The sequence below is a fragment of the Schistocerca piceifrons genome, chromosome 5 (assembly GCF_021461385.2).
Source record: "Schistocerca piceifrons isolate TAMUIC-IGC-003096 chromosome 5, iqSchPice1.1, whole genome shotgun sequence".
Taxonomy (NCBI): domain Eukaryota; kingdom Metazoa; phylum Arthropoda; class Insecta; order Orthoptera; family Acrididae; genus Schistocerca; species Schistocerca piceifrons.
Window position 1 is genome coordinate 189,219,845 of NC_060142.1, and position 23,523 is coordinate 189,243,367.

Below are 23,523 nucleotides of genomic sequence, written 5' to 3' on the forward strand. Positions count from 1 at the left end.
TTGCTTCATGTCCTCTGATGTTGTTGGTTCATGTTGGTAAACAGCGTCCTTCACTGCTCCCCAAAGAAAATAATCCAGCGGTGTAAGGTCCGGAGATCGGGCAGGCCACCTAACTGGGCCACCTCGTCCAATCCACCTACCAGGGAACTTACGGTTCAGAAGTCGTCGTGCTCGTAAGGTGTTATGTGCAGGGCATCTGTCATGCTGATACCACATGACCATTCTCCGGTTCAGAGGTATGGTGTCCAATATAACAGGAAGATTGTGTCGTATAAATCTGGAGTATTGTCTGCCATTTTGGATGCCATTTGTAAAGAAAGGTCCGATAATGCTATCTCCAATAATCCCACACCAAACATTAACTTTCCACGAACGTTGATCCTCTACCTGACGGAGCCATTTTGGATTGTCTGCGGACCAATAATGCATATTCCTCATATTGACAATTCCTTTGTTGGAGAATGATGCCTCGTCGGTAAAGAGAACATCTGCAAAAAAATTTGGATTAGTCACAAGTTTTTGCTGAGCCCACCGACAAAATGTTATCCTATTGCGGAAGTCATTTCCATGAAGATACCGGTGTAAATGAACATGGTAAACATGAAAACGTTTAAGAATACGCTGTGCACTTGATTTCGACACACCAACTTCACATTCAATTTGACGTGTGCTGATTTGAGGATTCACAGCTATGGTAGCGAGCACAGCAACTTCAGCACGTTCATCTGTGCGTGTTCTAGGACGATGTCGACGTCTTGGATTTAAGCTTCCCATTTTACGTAGACGAGATGTGAGACGACCAAACATCCGGCGCGAAGGTGATGGCTTGTCAGGGAATCATCTTCTGTACAGTCGTTCTGCCTGAACAGCATTTCGTCCACCTACAACAGGGTACAGTGCAGGTATGTAGAGTAGGGTAGAAAACAGACATATTAACTTAATAATCATAATGTTTGCTAACAGTACTATCAATAAACAAGCAATCTCATAACGTATTTCCCGTCATCGTACATTCTCCATAGATCAGCAGCTTTTCTACCATATCTTCATGTGTGTACATTATACTGTACGGTGTAAGTTCCACAACACAACGTTTATTCACAATGTGTACTACCTCCGTGCCGTCACTAGATTACTCTGATGCACGACTACACTGGCAAGCGGTGTACTGCAGGCCAAAGCAACAACAAATGGGATGCTCGGAGGGTGGTGGAGTACGGGAGTTTGCATGGGTCGCAAATCATAAACAAGGCGAAGTGGTAACTGTGGCAGAGGTGGGAGCTACGTTGGACACTTGACTAGGTAGAGCCAGGCCCTGCGCGACAGGTACAATGGGTCATATAACGCATTAGATAAACCTTATTTTGGGTGTGCAGGATAAATAAGACAACCTGACGGGTGTACACCGATCGGTACTAGTTCATATTGTGTACGTAGATACGTAAAACGTGCGAGAGGGAAACCATTATGTGCTTATGAGAGTTGATGGCAGCAGACTGTATTATTCGTTTCGGACCTCTTGATAAGTATGGAGGTGTGATTAGGCATGTCAATCACATCGCGATTACGGGTAGCATGGGGTTCACGCCTGAGCCTCAGGACGTGCGCTAGCAGCGCATGTCGGGTATTTCAAGCGTCAACTTCGCGTCTCAATATCTCTGGATGTAATGGGAATATTGCGATGCAATCAACGCCATTGTGTATGTGCTTTGTCATGCTATGGATTGCTGAAGAAAAAATATAGGAGGTCCATTTAAAAAACATAAGTTTGTGTTAAAAAACAAATATGCTTTTGTTTTAGAATGTTTCCAAATATGTACATTCATGGGCCCCAGCCCTATATTGATAGCGGTGAAAGTCGTTTTCCAATAGCTGTTATTGTTCCAGAGATATTTTGGGTGGACAAGATAGCTGGGACACCCTGTATATAGCAAGAAAAGCAACAGATCCAGAATAAAGCAATGTGGTACTCCACACTTTACATGACCATAGTCAGAATCAAATCTCTCCACTGTGTGTTGAAACTGGAGGACACCATCTACTTCTTACTTACCAGAATGAAGTGAACCATTGTCCCTAATCTCGCAATGTCCTGATGTATGCAGAGCTACTGATTGGCCCATAAAGCTTATGTTAAATTGTAGAAAGTACAAACTTTCGTCAACTCTTAAGAGAATTTTGTGTCTATAAGGGGAATAACAAATCTGACAGGAAATTATAAAGAGAGACTACAAGGTTTCTGTTAACATAAGCCGAATGTCCACAGGCATCAATTTCTAATTTCTAACACGTGCAACCCCCATAACTACTTCTGTAAGTCAACTTACATGTGGAAACATTCTACTTGCAAACTGTCATATCGATTGACGCGTAAGTTACGAAATTTGAAAGGTGTTCTACTTCCCTACACGATTTCGCTACCCTTGCCATTGCCTATGAGCTTCAGTACCTGCTGATGTTTGGATCTGCTCTCATTCTGCTCTGGTTCATCTGACTGCACAGGTCTAGAATCGTTTGTTTATGTATGTGGAAAGTTAGCATCATATTAAAATAATGGACTTGGCCCCTAACAAAGTAAATAAAGACTTTATGAAGTGGCAAAATGTACTTAATCAGTGAGATAGGAATAACGTTCTAGCATTCAGCAACTCCTTATTATTACTTATTTGTGACAGAGTAAAACATCATTTTTTGAAACAACGAAATAGACTAAAAAATATTGTAACTGAGAGTGTGGACTTGTTCAAGTCCATATTACTGGAGAATAGTGAATACTATAAAGCTATTTTTTATTTTAGTGTAATGATAGTTCTTGAGTGTAAGTATTATCGTGAAATGGAAATTTATTTGAGGCTTTAGAGATTTAAAACTATTCTTGACTCCCATTATTATCCTATATAAGTATAAGAGTGTTTGCATTGGTGTTATCATTGAGTAGTAACTGTTCTGCACATTAGTACAAAGTTTTATTGCAAAATTAGTATGGTACTGGTGAAACAAAAGTACATTTACATCATCTGAAATCTGTCAGAACATTGACTGTGGGGTTCTGACTTTCAGCTTTCTATTATTTTAGAGTCATATCAGCTGGGATGTTGTTATACAAAAAGAAATGCTTACATTTTTAAGTACTGTTTATGAGTAAAGTAACAAGAAATAAAAAGTTTATCCAACTCACACAAGTTACTTTACATGTATTTTAATAATTTTCTAATTCATAATGGTACAGAAAAATATAGATTCTCTTTGATAGTCAATATCTTTAGAACAAAATGACATATGTTGCAATTTTACACGGAAGTGTAGTCCATTGTTTTCTCAACAGATGGTGGCGCCCTTTTTCCAGCAGATGACAGTGCAGCTATGAATGAAATACAATTGCATTTAAGCAATGCAAAGCCATATTGAAATGGTACTGGGAGTACAAAAATATGATGGAAGTTCAATGGCAATGGCGTAATGTGCACAGAACTCAGCCACCAATATCAGCAACAATTTATTATATTCAAGATGAATTTGAAGTTGATGGTACTGTTCAGGATAGTGTGGCAGGTAGAGTGGTATCGTGTTGGGCAATTTCAGCAAGACTGCAACAAAACAAGTTACTTATTATTAATGTAACATGAGATTTCATTTAATCACTGCTTTGACCGGCTAATGATCGTTATTTTGATAAAGAAATCTCCACCTGGGAACGTTTAGCAACGTTGTCTGTCAAGTAGTGTAAATGGCACTAAGTTCGTGCACAGAAGTGATGATATACAACCCGCAAATAAGCTAAATAAATGATAAGTAATCTCAACTATACAAGAGTAATGATTTTAGCAATCTTCAGTGCTGTTGCATAATAATCTCATTATTAGTTGCAGATCGTCTATCGAATTTACCGCTTCTGTTATTCGAGGTGGCAACACTTTTCTTTAAGTAAAATGAACAGTTTTGTCACACAATACCACAAGCACACAACACTTATGTATTGTTACCTGTCAAAATATTTCATAAAAGTTATGAAATATTTAGGCTTGATACATCAGCAACGAACAATTTTTATCATGTAAGTTGCTGTCTGCATAGGCATAAGTTCACTATATTTAAAGATTATTCACAATCTATGTGGAATTTATTACGTCCGAGTGGGTTCTGGCAACCAATACGCAATTGTTATCGCAATAATGACCAGCAAAATTTATGTCTGTATAAAAATTCAATTTTAACCTGCAACTGGAATATTTCACTAAGATGGCGGCTATCATAAGACAATCACTTATCGATTCTCCTTCAGGCATTGCTTTCTACTAACGAGTAATATATATCAAATCTTTTTGTACCTTTACTATATGTATTAACATTTAAAATATTTCTCAGTGTTAATCGCTTATTATTCAGCATTTATCAGTCAACCGCGCTGTAGATCAATAGAGCTAATGACTGCGCTCCATTGCAGCTGATCAGAAAACTTAACAGTTATATAGAACGAGAATCATACTGAAATAAAAGTCCAAACAAAGTGAATTCATTTCAGTGACACAGAAACTCTATTTTTCAAATATTACTTATCAACATAACACACTTTGTTACAGACCTCTCTGCTATGAGACATCAATCACAGCCGAACAGTACAACAGTTCGAACAAGAAGGAGAAGGATTATTCTAGAAGAATCATTGGTAACAAAAGATGGAGATTTTCATTATCTTTTTCCATGGGTATTGTCTGAGATATAATTTCTTACAGAATAGTGAATTATGTTATTGACAATACTTATTTATTATTTTATTTTGGACGAAGTCCTTTTTACTAATATCATGAGAGTGTTCATTCGCACTCCACGCACAACGCTGTTGTGTTGCAACATTTTACTAGGTCACCACAAAAATCTGTGAAGCAGAGTGCACGTAAAAGCAGAGTAAGCCGATCTAGTGTATGACGAATTCTGAAGGCTGCAAAGTGGGAAGTGTACACTCCAAGATCGCTGTATGGTATGAATGAGGACGACCCGGATCGAAGGATGGAGTACTGTGATTGTTTTGAAGGTATGCTTCGCGATGATGAACGGTTTGCATAGATTATTGTCTGGTCTGACTAGGCGCAATTCAAATTAAGCGGTACTGTAAACCGCCACAACTGCGTGTACTGGACTCCTGAAAGTCTTCATGTTCTTATGGACAAACACATTAATCTATCAGGTTTTAGTACGTGGTGTGGTCGGTCATCGCGTGGTTTGATTGGTCCATTCTTCTTTGAATCTACCGTAACTGGTGAGATGTATGTTCATATGCTGCAAACATCGATTTTACTTGCCATCCGAAAGGTTTATGGAAATGAAGGATTTTACCTACAACAATATAGCGCTTCGCATCACTATCCCCGGGGTGTCAGAGTCTACTTGGATGAAAATCTGTCTGGATGATGAACAAGTCGAAGAGGATGTATTGGGTACCCACCATAGTCTCCAGGCCGTACACCTCTTGACTGCTGCCTGCAGCGAACTGTTGACAGCAATGAGCTTGTCGTATTGAGTTTTTTTTAGTGCCTTCATTTTCAGTTTTTGTGGTGTGAGTACTCCATATTTCTATGTTCATCCTGTGTGCGGTGGTGTTCCATGACATTATAAAATTATATCTTTGTTTTTTTGTTATGGTTAAGGTGTAATTTTTGGTTTCAAAATAGCAATAAGTTATTTTTACTCCAATTTACCGTATTTCGTTCTGTGATTTTCTGCCAAACATAATTACAGACATATGGGACCTTGAAGAATGAAGTTTATCAACAAAGGCAGCTACACTGAAAGAACTGGGAGATTCCACAGAAGTGTGGCTATCACACTGGCAACAATGACAGCCGTAGTTCGGTCAACAGTTCAGCGGCATCGACGTTATTTGGCTGCTAATGGGGCTGTCACTCTGAGCTATTTAGCGTGTAATTATACATAAGAAGTGTACTTCAAATTCTGTTCTTAATCTTCCTTCCTGTTTTTGTTATATCACGTTGCAAAACATAATTTTAATTTTAAATTCCGTGCATTAATGCGATCTTAGTAAATGAGTGTTTGTAAAATGATTCTTTTATATAGCGTTCATTAAAAAAAATGACGATCATTCCACTTGGGACGTGTGGAAAGTACATTAGCTTATGTTTCAGTTGTAAATATTTGTCATGCATTATTGTTTTTCTGACATGGTCTATATCCTGGGGAACTTCCTCACTACGGATCAATTGGAATGAAAGTAAATCTAATTTAATGTAAACGAATTGACTTTTCGTGAACTGCTGCTAGGCAACACTCGAATCGAACGGTACTAATCGATACTTGGAGAGCGCTAGCAGCTGGCGCAAGTTAACGTTCGACTCTTGAGTGGGTGTGTTTTCTTGGAAAGACTTTGTGCCGCGTTTGATGTGTGCTGTTACGGGGTAAAAGAATTTTCAAATGTTTGTCCTGCGTTAACACAAACAGAAAATACTGTAAAAAGTCGTCATCTTTTGATTACGATTTCCCTTTCCCCACAATAAAATATAACAACAAATTAACCCTGTAACAATAACATTTGTGCGGCACGTGGAACACACACGTTTTAAAGAAAGCACCGTAATTCCTTTGCCGAAGAAGACAACCGAAACTTCATGTAGTTGAGTAGTGCCTCAGTCGGAGAGGTATTTCATCCTTCAGTATTGACTAACACTCAGGTGGGCTCCAACGATCGCGTTTTATGTGTAATAAAGATCGGTTCACAAATGTCAATTTTGGATACATATGAAGAGCGGTCCAGTTGAATTTTAGGGACTGTACCTGTCAGTATTGTACTACTGCCCTAAAAGATTTAGCGTGTTTTTTTTATTGTAACCGTATTGGCTGTTGACAACACCCCTCGAACGTATTTACACGTTGTACGTGTAAATTTCGCATGAGACATTATTTCAGACAGCTGTCACTATGCCATATACACCTTTTATAACGAATGTTAGCAGAGCGCCAGGGCACGACTAAACGATCTGTACTTTACTTAAAGAAGATAATTGAAACGTACTTATTTAAAATAGATGTTAATCTGCTTCATACAGCCAGTGGCATAAGGAAACCAGTGATTGCTCTGGACACTGTGAAGGGTCACACAACTAAAAGGAAGCGATTAATTACGAGCTGTTAGGAATGCAGATAAAGACTGGCTTTACTGCATGATACAGGACTGTTTTTTTGTGTAGTTTTTTCGTCATGTCATATACTTGTGTACTAACTTTTAAGCATTGTTACTGTATCCTGTGGAAAATAAAATAGCTTCTTTTGTAGAGTAACTTTGATTGCAGAAACCTGTGTTTACGAAATTTTTCGCCAAGGCTTATATCAGTCTTTTTCTTATGAATTTTAAAATTTTCCCGGCGAATTGAATGTTCAAACAAATTTCGGGGTTGTAGCCGGTCGTCATTATGTAATCCGACAATATTTCGACAGGGCACATGCCAGTTATCTTCAGGTGAACCATCGCCAAGCCCAAAATTTGTTTGAACAACCTGACCTAATTACAGATATTTTGCAGTCATAGTTGGAAGTACTCTCCTCCCCTGTCCCTGTAGAGGTTTGGCATTTGTGTCATAATTTTTTGAGAATAATTGCACCCTTCAGTGAATGTTATTTTATTCATCTATTTTTTTCTACATCCAACCATAAGTAACTGTATTGGTTGTGGAATAAGTTGAGTCATATATTAACAGTGTTGTTTTTATAAGAAATTGCTACTGCTAGTTATTAATGCCATCAGTTAATTTACATGGTGAAAAAGGTTTTAAATGTGCACAGTGCAATTGGTGTAAGAGTTGATAAATGTGGGGGAAAAAGTAACTGCTTCTGTGCCGCATTAAGAAACTGCAGATTATCAGCTTCTTGGTCAAATTCTTAAAAAAAAGACACTGATGTTTGTTGATAGGTAACAGTAGTTACTGAAGAATGGTCGTCTATTTACTATAAGTATCAGCATTTTATCATGCTACTAGTGCAGATGTCCAGTTCTTGAATTTAAATATTCGAGGAATTTATAGTAGCAGATTGTATGATACCTACATTTACAGTAATTTATTATTGTAAATAATACCCAACTTTTGCTTTTCTTTTGTATTGTAGTTGATTAAATCTCGTTGGACTTTGAGTTGATATTTTTTACTATCTAAGCATTCCACTAATGGATAAATGTGTAGTACAGGTCATTCTTGGATCCCCTTTGACATGCCAGTGTCATAATCAAACATTAGTTATAAAACAATCTTTTAATCTCGGTGGATTAATATTTGTGTGGTTCAAGGATTAAGAGCATGCCAGGTATGGTAATTCGAAACATTCTGGTGCCGCTGCTATATTCAACTCTCTCACATGGATTATAACAGTGTGGATGACAGATATATAAGTTCAGGTCCACACATACATCTTGGACTTATTATTTCAGTACTGTCAGAAATACCATATCCCATCAGTGGTACGGTCACTTGTGTTAGCAGCCAAAGACAGTATACCATTTTGGCTGCAATTCCTGACCAGCCTTCTATGTGGACTTGTTCACTAAACACCTATTCATGTAGATGAATGCACTGATCTTAACATAGCAATTTTCAGTGACTGTTTGCAACCCATGCCATCTGACACATCAACTCCTACATCCCACTATTGGCAACAACAGCTCCTCTTAATTGTGTAGATGATAAGTTACCTTCCACTATTGAAGATATGGTTTTCTCCCACAGTCCCTGTGGCCTCACTCTCCAGGAGTCCATGTCACACCCACCTCTGCCCCTCGCCGATTCTTACTCCAGCTGCTTCAGTCTGATCCTTTCACTTAAGTTTATTTTGTAGTTCTGTGACTCTGTGAATTATCATTCAGTGATCTTCCGAAACACTACAGTTCTTATCTGTACCACAGAAAAGTTTCGTTGATATACTCCTTTCTTCTTCCCTTGCTGGCATGGTCTTAGTCTTAGTCTGTACCCCAACCTGTTCTTCTCTTTATCCTTTACATTACGTCCACTAGTCCTAGGTCATTTCACCTGCTCCACCTGACACAATCCTCAGTTTGTTTTTATGGGAGGAGAGGGCAGGTGCCCAGAATAAAAATTCCACCTGGGATATTCCAGTATCATATCAGTGTTCTCACTTCTGCTGAATAAATACTTTTAAAAATTTGGCCACATAGCTACAGAAGATAATTTTATAAAGCAACCAGGAGTAATCATATGCAAAATAAGATCCTATCCTTGCCTTTGAGTCAACACAATTACAGATACTGACGAGTTCAAAACATGCTTAACTGAGCTGCTTTATTGGTTCATCTTTGTGTCATCTCCATTTTACACATAGTGAATGACCATTACTGTTTATTTATGCTCAAACATATTATTCACATCTGCTTGAAATTACATAATATATGCTTAGATAAAGACAAACTGTGTGTTGTGAACCAATAGTGGCCTGTTCAGTTATCATCTAGGATCTATCTGCATGGTTGAGTCTGGACCTTGGCTCAGTGTGCTTGTTTTATTAACTAACGTGTAAGGTTTTGAGCAGTCATTTAGGCTTATCATAGATAAAAAGCAGGAGTGGCCCAAGCATGGAACCAAATGATTTTCCATGTTTTTTGACCCTTCCCATTCAGAGTTTAGTTTTGGTGCCATGATCAAATTTGTGAAAGTGACCACCTGCTTTCTGTTATAAAGTTAAGACTCTAGCCATTAGGAAACCATGTCATAAACAATGTTGTATTGATGTAATGAAAGACATTTTTAGCCTTGTTTCACAAACTTTATTATTACTGTATGACCTAGGTGTCAGGTTATAAGCCCATTTTCTAGTACGTAACTGATCCTCAAGCAAAGATAAATATGCCAACTGTTTGTTCTATCAATTCTTGAATTAAACTGTAAAAATCATCTCCATTGACAATTTTAACAAAATTACATATGGATTTACAAAATTCATGAAGATAGCATTTACAATAAAGATAATTAAATGTACATTGGAGTAGAGTTTAGCACAGAAATAGAATTTTTTATTATGTTAATGAAGACATCAAGATTATTCTTCTAAGTAGTATTTGCAATATTATGTAAAAGGGGTGAATATTTGAATTCAGTTTTTTAATGAGTAATAAATTAGGGGACACACACTTCTGTTCCTCAATTTCTAACTGAGTGAGCTTAGTGACCTTCCCCTCTGTGTGTAGGTCTTCTATATCTTTATGTATTTGTGGTTTTTATTCATGTAGTTTTCAGCAAAGGATGAATCTTTCTTCTTTAATCCCCAATTTATATGGTGTTCTTTGAGCCTAGAGGAGATGATCCTCCCAGTCTGTCCAGTGTAGCAACACTGACACTGCTGGCAGATGAGCTCATAAACCCAACTTTTCATGATGTCTGGTTGTTTATTTTTTGAACTGAAAAAATGGTTCAAATGGCTCTGAGCACTATGCAACTTAACTTCTGAGGTCATCAGTCTCCTAGAACTTAGAACTAATTAAACCTAACTAACCTAAGGACATCACACACATCCATGCCCGAGGCAGGATTCGAACCTGCGACTGTAGCGGTAGCTCGGTTCCAGACTGTAGCGCCTAGAACCGCACGGCCATTCCGGCCGATGATGAATTGAAGAGATACCTACCTACTGCCTATGGGACATAGAGAAGCCCAGAGAAACTCTTTGCTTTTAAAATGTTGCATATCCTTATTTAAGTTTACCTATAAAATGTAAACAGCAGTATTTTCTTTTCAGTCTGTCTATGCTGCCCACCGGTTGCATTAGAGATCTAGCTTTGCTTCTTCAGTTTTGTATTGAAAATGTTGGAATCAAATTCATTATTTGTGATTATTGTTCTTATTGTATTGTGTTTCTGGTCATAGTCTTCTTGGAACATGGGGACAGAAAGAAGAGGAATGCTGCGTGTTTGTAAGCTGTAGTATGTTGAGATGAAGCTGGGATGAGTGTGTCAGTAAAGGGGCCTTTTCATGAATTTTAAATTTATGGTTTCTGTTTCCTTTATGTAAGCTGATGTCTTGGAAATGAATGGTGGAATCCCTTAACTTCATACTGACCTTTATGCTAGTATGCAATTGATTCATATTTTCCATAAACTTGTGGAATTGTCTATTGGATCCTTTCCACATACAGAGAATGCCAGTGACATTTTTTACCAGTAATTCACTATTAAGAAAAATCAGTATTCCACTTGTCCATGAACATTTCTGCTGGCAAGGGGGTTAAGGGTAAGCTCATTGTCAGACCATCTGCTTGCTTATAATAGCTCCCTTGAAAGCAGAAACAGTTTAGATTTAAACATCATTCCATCATACTAATTATGTTCAGCTGTTCTTTTGGATTAAATTGTGTAAATACAATGACAGTAACACAACATTTATTCAGTATTTCACATGAATGCTGTGGAACAAGCTATGTACACTAGGAGAGACTAATTTTGTGTTTGTTGACATCTTATCATCTGTTAAATAAATCTAAACTGCTCTTAATGCTATATTTCCTTGTGAAGTTCAGTTTATTCCTCATGATGATGATGATCCTCCTGGTGCTTATATTGCAGATACCACTGGTTGCATTGGAACTTCTTTTTTGTGGAGTTTGGGTTTCTCATACAGCTGTGGAGACCTAGGATTTATTCAAAGAATGCTCTTATGGACATATTCAGAAAAATGTGTTGGAGTACTTGTTTACTACCTGCAGCTGATCATTGTATTTAGCTGTTGCATCTTCTTGTATGTTTTGCGGCTGCACTGCTGGAAAAAAATTCCTTGTATAATCTGTTTTACATAATGGCACTACAGGCTCTCCTTTATCTGCCCTAGTCATGATCATGTTACTGCTTCCAGTCCTAGTTTTAAGTTCCTTCATGACTAAGAACTCATTGTTCTTCTTATATTGAAGTTGTTGTTGGTGTTGCTGTGCCTGGTCCTGCTTATTTTTTTCTGCGCTCTGTACTTTCATAGTCATCTTTCTGTAGGGCTAATTCTAGATCTACTCTTAGATGGTCCAGCACTTGGTATCACGTTTGGAGTGTATGTGTGGCCTTTTGATTATACCTCTTCTTCTGGTTCTGTCAGGGTTAATGTTGATATGAAACCAGATGCCTACTGTACTTAGTGAACAACATAGATAGACCGAAAGGAAATTGTGCAGTTTACCTTTTACAGGTAACACTTCAAACAGGATAAGCAACATTTTAAAAGCAAGGTGTTACTTGTGCTTTTCTATGTCCCATAGGCAGTAAGTAGTTCTCTCTTCAATTCAAAAGATAAACAACCAGATATCATGAAAAGTGTGGTTTATAAGATCTGCCAAGAGTGTCAATGTTGCTATACTGGGCAGACTGGGAGGACAATCTGCTCTGGGCTTAGATGACACCATAGAAGTTGGAAGTTAAAGAAGCTAAATTCACCCTTTGCTGAACTTTACATAAAGAAAAATACCCAGTAGCCATGGAAGTTCTACACTTAGAGGGAAAGGGCACAAATATTTCTCAGTTAGAAATTAAGAAACATATGTGTGTATCTCCACATGACTGAATGAATGAACTCTGTTCAACTATTAAGCCCTTTTAGACATTATGCAATTCCTACTTAGAATCAAGGTGTCTTCATTCGCATAACAAAAGATTCCGCTCCTGTCTGTGTGTTGATCTACTCCAATGTATGATTAGTTATAGTTATTGTAAATTTTGTCCTAATGAATTTTGTAAATCCATATGTAATATTGTCAACGGAGATAACGTTTACAGTTTAAGTCAAGAATCAATAGATTAAAAACTTAACATGTTTATTTTTTCTTGGTTCTCATCTTTGGAACCAGTTTTGTACTAGAAAATGGGCATGTAACCCAAAACTTAGGTCTACATTGTGTGATCATTTTACATTAGACCACTCTAGACAGGCATTCTTAGCTATCCATTGCTCACATTCTTTCACAGCTCAAGAACATCTAGCATGTCACCTCTAATATTTCTGAATGTGTGCAGATCCTCCATATTATCTTCTCCGGAGCTAAATCTTCCTGCTGGCTGCTGAGTAGTTTGTAAACATTTTCTTGTGTTACTTAGTGAAAATGATTGTCTTCCTGACTTTCATAACTTTTTGTTCAGTGCCAGTAGCTGTTGACACTGTAGCAGCCAAATGAGCTCTGATTCTTATTATTTTAGAAAAGTGTTTAATACAAAACCACAGAAATATTTCTCTCTGCCATCTGTTCCAGATGCTTGTATCTCCGATTCTGTACCTGGTAAATTTATATTTATCCCCATTACAACAGCATAGTTGGGGAATTCAGATGTGGTATTTCAAATTCTTTCTCTGAAGAGCTCCACAACTTCAGTACTTAAAATGAGTGAATCATAAAAATGTTAGCTTTTTTACTTACTTTTGACACTTAGAAAGATTATGTTATGATTAAGTTTTAGTTGTTAAACATTTGTGAATTCTTTTTCATGATTCTTAGCCAATAACCTATGGCATCCACCCCTTTTCCAATGTAGACACTGAACAACAAAATTAAATGATAACTTTTTCAAAACCCTATAACTGTCTCTCATTGTGATGTATAAATTTGAAATTTGGCTGAAATGTGCCTACAATCTTCCACTGTAATGGTACAAAATCAAGGCATCCTGCGATGTCACCCCTGGGCTCAGCGATGCTTCAAACAGTGAGGTGTCAACACATGCAAAGTAAGGCCAGAGCTCAGAAATTCATGTGAAATGTAAGATGGATTACTGGTGTCACATTTGCACCCAGTTTCACCACAGTTCTGCCCAATGCCACCGTGTCACACAATTGGAAGGTTGTCCCAGTCCCTCTTACTCACATTTTAACCCTTATTTTGACACCTCTGTGATGGAGGTCAGAACTGCAATGCCCAGTCTTGAAACCGTGCAGATTTCTTATGAGTGGCTGATGGAAGCATTTCAGGCATCTGCCTCTCCAAATTGATACAAAACGGCCTCAAGGGGTGGTGTAAAGAGTGTCAGTGAAATTACCCCTTTCCTTGAGTCATTGGTTCCAACACATTTCACAGCTGAAAATGACGGTTTGCAGTGCAGTGAGCATCAGGAAGCTGTGCTTGAGAGCCTTTGACATTGCTGAGAGTCTTGGAAGTTTCAACCTTGTCTGGTAACATGGAACATGATCACACCCTTTTGCAGTGCAGCGCGACCACAATTTTTGCTGTCCTGTACAGGCTGGAACCTCCAGAGGCCGTTCAAAACCATTCAGTGTAATTTAAATGTGATACGAAGCAGCAAAGGGTACTTATGCTTTTTCAGCCCATCTGTTTTGTGCCTTCCTGTGGAATGTGGCAGGGTCACGGGGCAGTGCAACATTAACATAGTCCATGAATAAAGCAGCAAAGGATCCCTCTAAGACCATTAGTTTTTTTTAGTCATTAGTCTTTTGACAGGTTTGATGTGGCCCGTCACAGATACCTCTCCTGTACCAACCTCTTCATCTGGAAGTAGCACTTGCAACCTATGTCCTTAATTATTTGCTGGACATATTCTAATCTCTGTCTTCTTCTAGTACAGTGGAAGTTATTTTCGGATGCCTTAATTGATGTCTTGCCATCCTGTCCCTTCTTCTTGTCAGTATTTTCCATATATTCCATTCCTCACCAATTCTGCTGAGAACCTCCTCATTCCTTGCCTTATCAGTTCACCTAATTTTCAACATTATTGTGTAGCACCACATCTCAAAAGCTTTGAGTTTTTTGAGTTTCTTGTTTTTTTTTTTTCCTCCCCCCCCCCTCCCCCCACTGTCCATGTTTCACTACCATACAATGCTTGCTCCAGACATACATTACCAAAAATTTCTTCTTCACATTAAGGTCTATGTTTGATACTAGAAGACTTCTCCTGGCCAGGAATGCCCTTTTTTGCTGCCTAGGTAGCAGAGTTCCTTAACTTCATCTACGTCGGGATTACCAATCCTGATGTTTAGTTTCTCACTGTTCCTGTTTCTGCAACTTCACATTACTTTTGTCTTTTTCAATTTACTCTGTGTCTATGTTTTGTAAGCGTTAGACTGATCATTCTGTTCAGCAGATTCTGTAATTCCTCTTAACTTCCACTGAGGATAGCAATGTCATGAGTGAATCTTATCATTGGTATCCTTTCACCGGTGAATTTTAATTCCCCTCTTGAAGTTGTCTTTTATTTCTGTCATTGCTGCTTTGATGTATAGTACTTGCTGGCTCTTGCAATCTTTGCACTTGTGTGGATGATGTTTTTCCGAAAGCCAGATTGTGTATTGCCAGACTCGTACCTCCTACACACCAACGTGAATAGTCATTTTGTTTCCACTGCAGCGGAATGTGCACTGATATGAAACTTCATTGCGGAGACATGACTTGGCCACATCCTGAGGGATGTTTCCAGAATGAAATTTTCACTCTTGGGTGAAGTGTGCACTGATATGAAACTTCAGTGCACACTTCACTCCAGAGTAAAAATTTCATTCTGGAAACATCCCTCAGGATGTGGCCAAGTCATGTCTCCGCAATATCCTTTCTTCCAGGAGTGCTTGTCTTTCAAGGTTTGTAGGAGGGCTTCTGTGAAGTTTGGAAGGTAGGAGACAAGGTACTGGCAGAAGTAAAGCTATGAGGACAGGCCGTGAATTGTGCTGGGGTAGTTCAGTTGGCAGAGCACTTGGTTGCGAAAGGCAGAGGTCCTGAGTTTGAGTTTCAATGTGGCACACAATTTTAATCTGCCAGGAAGTTTCATTTTGATACTGATTGTCATATACAGGCCCTGCTTAGATACTTTTTTAAATTGGCCATAGGGAGTGGGTCTGTTATTTGTAGAAAGTGATCGTTGAAAAGTCTAGCTACAGGTTTGTTGACATGGACCATCTGGTTGCTATCTTTAACTATTAGATCATCTTGTTTGTTGATAAACTTACCAGTTTTCTTTCTAACTATAAGTTTTTTACTTTGATTTTTAGAGTTTTTAATTTCTGATACAACATGCAAACTTTTTTTATTTTAATGACCCTACACAATAAAGAATAATACCTTTTATGGTATTAAAGTGGTTGGTCATTTATGCTTAACCTGTAAATTTTGTAGAGTTCTACATACAGCCTCTATCCCACTCCTGCACTTTCAAGTCCTTTCATCTTCTCTACTTCTCTCTTTTTCTCCTCCCTTCATGCCTCTCCGCCCCCCCCCCCCCCCGCCCTCCCACCCCTCCCCAGTAGCACAGCCTCTCAACAATGCACGTAGGAGTTCTATGCTGTCCCCACCACTTCCCTGCACACTCCCTCAGGAGCACAAACATTTTGCCCCACCCATAACCTGCTGTTCCTCCCCTTTTCTGACCAATGTTGCCTCCTTACCTCCACAACCTACTCCAGCAGGTTGCTGCTCACATCAGACACATTAGCAGTCGGACCTCAGCATTCGTAGACAGTGGCCATTAGTGTGTGAGTTGTGCTTGTGGGAATAAACTGCTAAAATATTTAAACTTCGTGCATGTCAGTGACTCAGTGCCTTGTTAAATAGAAATCGCCATATACATAAATTTTTCCCGTAACTTCTTTTCTTGTGGAAATATGTAAAGTGTAATAATTATAATTGTGCTGGTAGCCAGTAAATTTTACTGTACAGGCTTATGTTTCCAAATGTTCTTCTGTGCAAAAGCTATTCATATGTATAGTTTAGAGTTTATCATTACTTTTGTGTGTATGAGAACTCCTGCTTTCTTTATATTGCTCCTGCAATTGTAAACTGCTATTTTTTAATCCTCAACATTTAACACTTATATTCCTGCATTTAATTAGTGCCCACATAGACACATTACATTAACTAGATTTCCTTTTCCTAATTCATTGAAGAAAAAAAAGTGATATGAATGATATTTTGTAGTTGGTACTCCAAAGTGTGAGAAAAATTAAAAGGGTGTTATGATCGTTAGGATAACCTGCTGCTTGAGTAAAAACTATTTTGTTGACCACCATGCTAGTTTCAATTGCCCAAATCATCACCAAGCTTCTGTGTAACAAAGGATAGTTGTTACACAGGATTTTTTTACGGAAACATTCTTCAGTGGGGACTTGTCTGTGAATGTTTAACTTGTCTCATTTCAAATCCCAGAATGTTCTCCTTCATGACGAGATTTACAAAACACATGTGTGAGTGCATGAGAGTGAGCAAGTGCTTTAGTTTATGCTTTGACCCACAGTTTATTTAATGATTTGTAACTTGGTTTTGTAAGTGTAAAATGAAGTATCTTGTGCTCATTACAGATGCAAGCATCAAGTTCCTGAATGTCACTGACACATCCCCCTTTTTCACAATGGAAGAAATAGAGTACAAACTGAAGCAGAAAAACACTGTCATTATAGTAAATGTGAGTCTTGGTTATTTTAATCTTCTGTCATTATTATTTTAATTTTTATATTTACCTAAGTTGAACAAGCTAAAAGATAATGAATTACTATGATATGCCTACATTTGATTTCATCTATGGATAATTCAAGACGTCTAGTAGGATACAGAGGCACAGCACTGAAAAGCTGACAGGCATGTGGAAATCTTTAAAAACTTTGTAGCTTCTAGGTAAAGTCCTTCAGGTTAACATGCAAACATGCACACACAGAACTACAGTTGTCTCCTAAAGTTGCCACCTGACTTGAACAACCATCGATCTTGGTGGCAACAATGCAGCTGAAAAGATAGCAGGGATTTGCAGGCACTGCTGAGTTTTATATTATTGTGATAAGAACTGCTATAGAAGTGATACCTAAATGAGAAATTCTGTTTTAGTGCATCTGCAGCTGCAGCAGTGTTAGCATATGTTTGCTTTTAGTAATTAAGCCACTTGTCACTTCTTTTACCTCTAGAAATGTTTGTTAATCTGAAAAAAAAAAAAAAAAAAAAAAAACTGTGTTGCTCTTTGTTCGAGTCTTTTTTAGACTAAAGCCCCCTGCCCCCCATTAGTTGGCGAGTAAGTCAGTTCAAATGTGAGTGCTGTTCTCAGCTGCAGGTAGAGCTAGTTGCTGTTTATAAGCAGCTGGAAATCAGTCTGACCTGTGTCAATTGATTGAAAACTGCTTTGAAAGGATGTGGTGGGTGAAATACTGAGAGTCATGTACCAGAAATATGCAGAAATTAGAGGATCCATCACCAATCATCCACTTGACTGTGAGTAATATGTCAGTGGGAAGTCTAGGGTTCCTGCACAGGGGAAGCAGAAACCAGAGAAACTTAGGTTATTACACTATCTCCGTAAGCAACAAGTTTGTGATGCTGTCTTCCACTGAAACTGACCCAATGTGAGACACTTCACCTGTTGGGAAGCATGCTGTGACCATTGCAGGGGAATAGCACAAAGGGAGGGGAAGGGTGAACTTTTGCACTCTGTGTCATTGCCTGGAGGCCTCATTTAACATGTTGAAGCAGTCGGTTAGTAACCACTCAGGGAAAAAGATGCAAAAAAAGGCAGATTCTTGTAAACTTTGAAATGAAAAATATCTTTCTCCTGGGCTTTGAGGTCATATTCTGATCATCCAGTGACTTACAGAGAAGGGTGAGGAGGCACGCATTGCTCACAGAGTTTCAAAAAATCTCACAATCTGAAACATTGTCTGTAGAACTGATAGGGTCCCTCTGATTCTGAGCCATGTAGATGGCTGGAACTAGAGACTCCGAATGTTCTGTGGTGAACTATGTTGTGAACATCTGGACTTACGCTACAGTGCTGAGAACTGTAGGGCCCCCTAAATGGGGCAAGGTTACACTACATGTCATAGGTTACTAGTTAGGTAACTATGTATTGAGTGAACGTTTTTTAGGTAACTCTCCACCCAATTGGGTTAACAATAGCTGTAAGAAATCCCAAAGTATTAGTGTAAGGCCCAAAGGAATGGCACTCATGGATGGAAAGATTAAGTTTCTGCTGATCAGTTGCTGAAAAAATTGCAACAAAGCAAAAAGCTGTGGAGCTCATATCATACAAGGTAGAGAAGTTGGCTAAAACCCTAAATTTACAACAGTGAGATTTGTTTTTTGTTCCAATTGAAGTGTATATTGGAAGAATAGGCTAACTGAAAAGGAATGTGGTGTATTTGCTGCAGTAGACACAAATTCAAATCAACTTATAAAGAAATTGAAGCTGCAAATGAGCTTGTTTGGTGAAGACTCGTGTCAGTACCAAGGATGTGATTAACTAATAATTGGACCCTTCTTTCAACCACTAGACTTGTCATGTAATATAACCAATAACTGTACAGAAAACCTCACTTTGTTAGTACGATTTTTCTCCAATGACACTATCATCATCAGAGGAGACTTGATTCATCCAGTAATCAATCTGCGTCTACACCCTGTAATACACTCTGAAGTTCATGATAGAAGTTGCTTCCCATTGTATCAGTTATTACAGGTTTTTCCCATTCCATTGACATATGGAGCACAGGAAAAATGAGTTACTACATGAATGATACAAAGGATGTTGTAGTATATTCCTAGAGTCATCATGTAAAGATGATTCTTGAAACTTACAAAGTAGGCTTTCAAAGAATAGTTTGTGTCTGTCTTTAAGCATTTGCCAGTTCAGTTCTTTCAGCATCACAGTGATACTTTTTTATGAAGCAAACAACTCTGTGACATTTGTGTTGCCTTTCTTTTTATATGTGCAATGTCTCCTGTTAGACCTTTTTGGCATGGGCCCCATGCTATTCAGCAACATTCTAGGACAGATCACATGAGCATTCTATAAACAATCTCCTTTGTGGATTGATAGCATTTCCCTAATATTTTACCAGTGAACAAAAGGCTGCCACATGCTTTACCTATGACTGGATCTATGTGGTCTTGCCATTTCATATTCCTACAAATTGTCACACCCAGTTATTTGTATGAGTCGACTGATTCGGACTGTATATCATTTATATAATAATTTTAGTGTGCTACATGTTTTCATATTGTGAAGTATGAAGTTTTACATTTCTGAATATGTAAAATAAAGATGCCAATCTTTGCACCACTTGAAAAAATATTATCAAGATCTGCTGAAGATTTGTGCAGCTTTCTTTAGACAGTACTTCATTACAGACAACTGCATCACCTGTGAAAATGCAGGAGGTACTATTGTTTGCCATGTTATTAATATACGACATGAACAGCAAGGGTCCCAAGACTTTGCCCTGGGCACACCTGAAGTTACTTCTACACCAGTCAATGACTCTCCATAATAGATGACAAATTGCATTCTCTCTACCAAGAAATCTTCAACCTCATCACAAAATGCACTTCTAAAGCATATTTGTGGTTCTGAGTCAAGTGCATTTCAAAAGTCAACAAATACTGCATCAACCTGAGTGTCTCAATCCATGGCTCTCAGGATGTAATGTGAGAAAAGCCTTCAGAGACTCAGCATTTGTTTGCTGCATATGGACTTGGTGACTCAGGGGTTCCTGAGCTGGGGACTGTTAAGCTCCACCAGTCCCCTGCCACCGTAAACTCTGAGCGTGCTTCGGCAACCTCTGGGGAACCTGCTGCACCTCAGTTGTATAAGGCTTACTCAGGCAAGTGGGGCTCTGTCTGAGTGGACCTTTATTTCCATAGCTGCTTGTGGGAGTGAGGTGGAACCCATGAAATCATCTTCTTCTCCTCCCAGCAGGAAGGGTGTACCACCTGGGAGTTCTCACACCCATTCATCAAAAAGAATGAGGGAGGCTAGTCTTCCTGATAATCAACTATTTGTCAGTAACGGGGCTCAAGAAGTCATGAATCACAATGTCTTTGTAGTGATCAAGAGGAAGGAGGGGACGTTTGAAAAAGTGTCCCCCTTCTATATCCGTAAAGGCTTAGAAGGGCTGGCTGGTACCTTAAAGTGTATTAAGCGGATGTGAAATGGTTCCTTAATTGTTGAGACTAACCGGACTAAGCAAATGGAACTCCTTAAGAAGTCACAGAAATTGAGTGAGTACATCATCGTTGTTGAGTTGCATAACTCCCTTAACTTTTGCAAAGGTGTGGTAACCTGCCATGGTATTATGGATATAGATGTTGCTGAACTCAAACAAGAATGGACACCACAGGGGATCATAGATGTGGAACAAAGGACATGCAAGAACAATGGAGAGACTGAGAAGGATGCCACTTTTATTGTGACCTTCAGTTCTCCAACACTACCTGAACACATCATGGCAGGTTTCCTCCGACTTAGGGTTTGATCGTGTGTACCTAACCCTATGTGATGCTTCAAATGGCAGCGTTTTAGCCATACAATGCTGAGTTGCAGAGGTGAAGCAACTTGTGGGAAGTGTGGAAAGGCAGTCCATGAATCTGGGACTGACTGTCCATCTACAGCAGTCTGCATTAACTGCTCTGTGAGTCACCCAGTCTGGAGCTGAGCCTGCCATGTTTTTCAGAGGAACATAAAATTCAGCAAATCAAAGTGACCAAGTGGATCTCCTACACAGAAGCCGAAAAGGACTATGAGGTGATGAAACCACCTGTCTTGATCACTTATGCTTCATTGGTGCAGAAACCTTTGACTCAGATGTTCCAGTGTTCCATTATCCACCTCCAGCACTTGTACTTGCACCTGTGTGTGCCAAAGTAAAGTGAAAGACATAGTGATCCAGACAGCTACAACAGAAGAAACCAGTAATACTTCCATGGTGCACAGCCCGAAGGCACCCCAAAAGCAGAGTGCCCCTCAACACCAAGTTTCTTCAAAGAAAAGTGGGAAATGGAGCAGGGAAAGAATCCCAACATTTGGCACGAAAGCTGACCAGGCGCCATCAGACGTCATTCTGGCAGCATGTCTGACTGATGATGATGACATCATGGATTTTGATGCCTAGCCATCAGAACCAGTCAGCTCTAAAATCCACCTTGCTCTACAAGTGCCTCACCACTCCAGCGCAAAGACGGGGATAAGTCAAGACCACATTAATGAAATGGCTCCCGTACTCCAATGGAATACAAATGGATACCGGACTCATCTGTAGGAACTGAGACTCCTTGTACAGAACAGATACATTTGCCTCTGCCTTCAAGAGACTCATTTTAAATAGACTGACACTCCTGTACTTGGGGCTATCACCTTTATAGAAACGACGGCCTTACTGGTAAGAGGGCAAAGGGTGGGGTTGTAGTGTTTTTAAAGGACACTTTTCACTCTTCACCTACTCTCTTAACAACAACATTACAAGCGGTTGCTGTTCGGATAGTGGCATGTGTTGACATCACAGTGTGCTCTTGTACTTACCATCCCATGAGCCTCTTGATAGTGAAGTCCTACTCATCTTCTTGATGAACTAACCCGTCCCTTTCTTCTTTTTGGGGACTTCAGTGCACACAGTGCACTATGGGATTCTAACACCACATGCCCCAAGGGTCGGGTACTTGAGCATATGCTACTCATGACAGATCTTATACTGCTGAACATAGGTCAAGCCATACATTTTACCACAGGTTCATCTACAGCCATAGACCTCTCCTTCTGCTCGTCTGCTCTTGGAGACACTCCTCAGTGGGCAGTGGATGATGACCTTCATGATAGTGACCATTTCCCTATCTGGATCCATCTACCATGGAGCAGTTCCTGAAAGAAAGTCACTGACATGGTTATTCAGGAAGGCTAACTGGATACTTTATAGGCTGTTAGCTGTTTTCAAGCAATGTGATGGCATCCAGGGCTGGGTGGATCACATTACCGCTGTGATTCGCCATGCCGCTGATGCATCTGTCCCAAAGTCTGTGGAAGTTCCTTTGTGGTGACCTGCCCCTTGGTGGAATGATGAGTGTCATTTTGCAATCAGGCACAGGAGGGCAGCTATGCGCAGATTCAATCAATGCTCTACAGATGCGAATCTTGCAAACTTTCAAATGGTGTGTGCGAAGGCAGGAGAATAATTCGGGAGAGCAGGCAGAGGTCTTGCTAAGAGTTCATCTGCAAGTAAAGTATGGGAAGCCATCAGGAGGATCTCAAGGCATTACTATCGACAGCCAATAGCAGCTGTACGAATACAGAGGTCTCTTGTAACATCGATGAGGGACATAGCTCAGACAATGGCTGACCCCACCTTCTGTCTATATCGGGAGGCCCAGGAGAAGGTTGATCTTGATTTCCGTTCCACCAACATGGAAGAGTACAACCAGCTTTACTCTCTGTGGGAGCTGGATTCTGCTTTGTCAGTAGCTTGTGATACGACCCCTGGAAACAACCTGATAACCTACAGCATGTTGCAAGAGTTGGACAGACAGTTGAACGAAGTCCTCCTTCAGCTCTTCAATAAAATCTGGATAACTTGCGACTTTCCCAACTTGTGGAAAGAATCTATTTTAATCCCAGTTTTAAAACCAGGAAAGGATTGGACAGACCCTGGTAGTTATTGTAATATTAGCCTGACAAGCTGCGTAGGAAAGACACTGGAGCGTATGGCCAATTGGAACCTAGTGTGGGTTCTTGAAACAGGTCCCTACTCAGTCACTCCCAGTGTGGGTTCAGGAGGTATCACTCCACTCTTGATAACCTGACCCTGC

The 23,523-nt window shown here is 39.3% G+C and overlaps 1 protein-coding gene across 3 annotated transcripts in view; it reads left to right on the forward strand.

Annotated features, from left to right (window-relative positions):
* The first annotated feature begins 6,316 nt into the window (after positions 1–6,316).
* LOC124797831 (focadhesin) overlaps positions 6,317–23,523 on the forward strand; it is a 316,015-nt gene continuing 298,808 nt past the window's right edge. The window contains exons 1-2 of one of the 3 annotated variants that reach the window (XM_047260873.1): positions 6,317–6,410; positions 17,271–17,374. In XM_047260873.1, coding sequence (XP_047116829.1) covers positions 17,321–17,374 — 54 coding nt within the window. In that variant the 5' untranslated portion in view covers positions 6,317–6,410; positions 17,271–17,320. Of the gene's footprint in view, positions 6,411–6,518; positions 6,684–17,270; positions 17,375–23,523 lie in introns of those variants that run through there. The other 2 variants (XM_047260874.1, XM_047260872.1) reach the window with 2 other exon arrangements.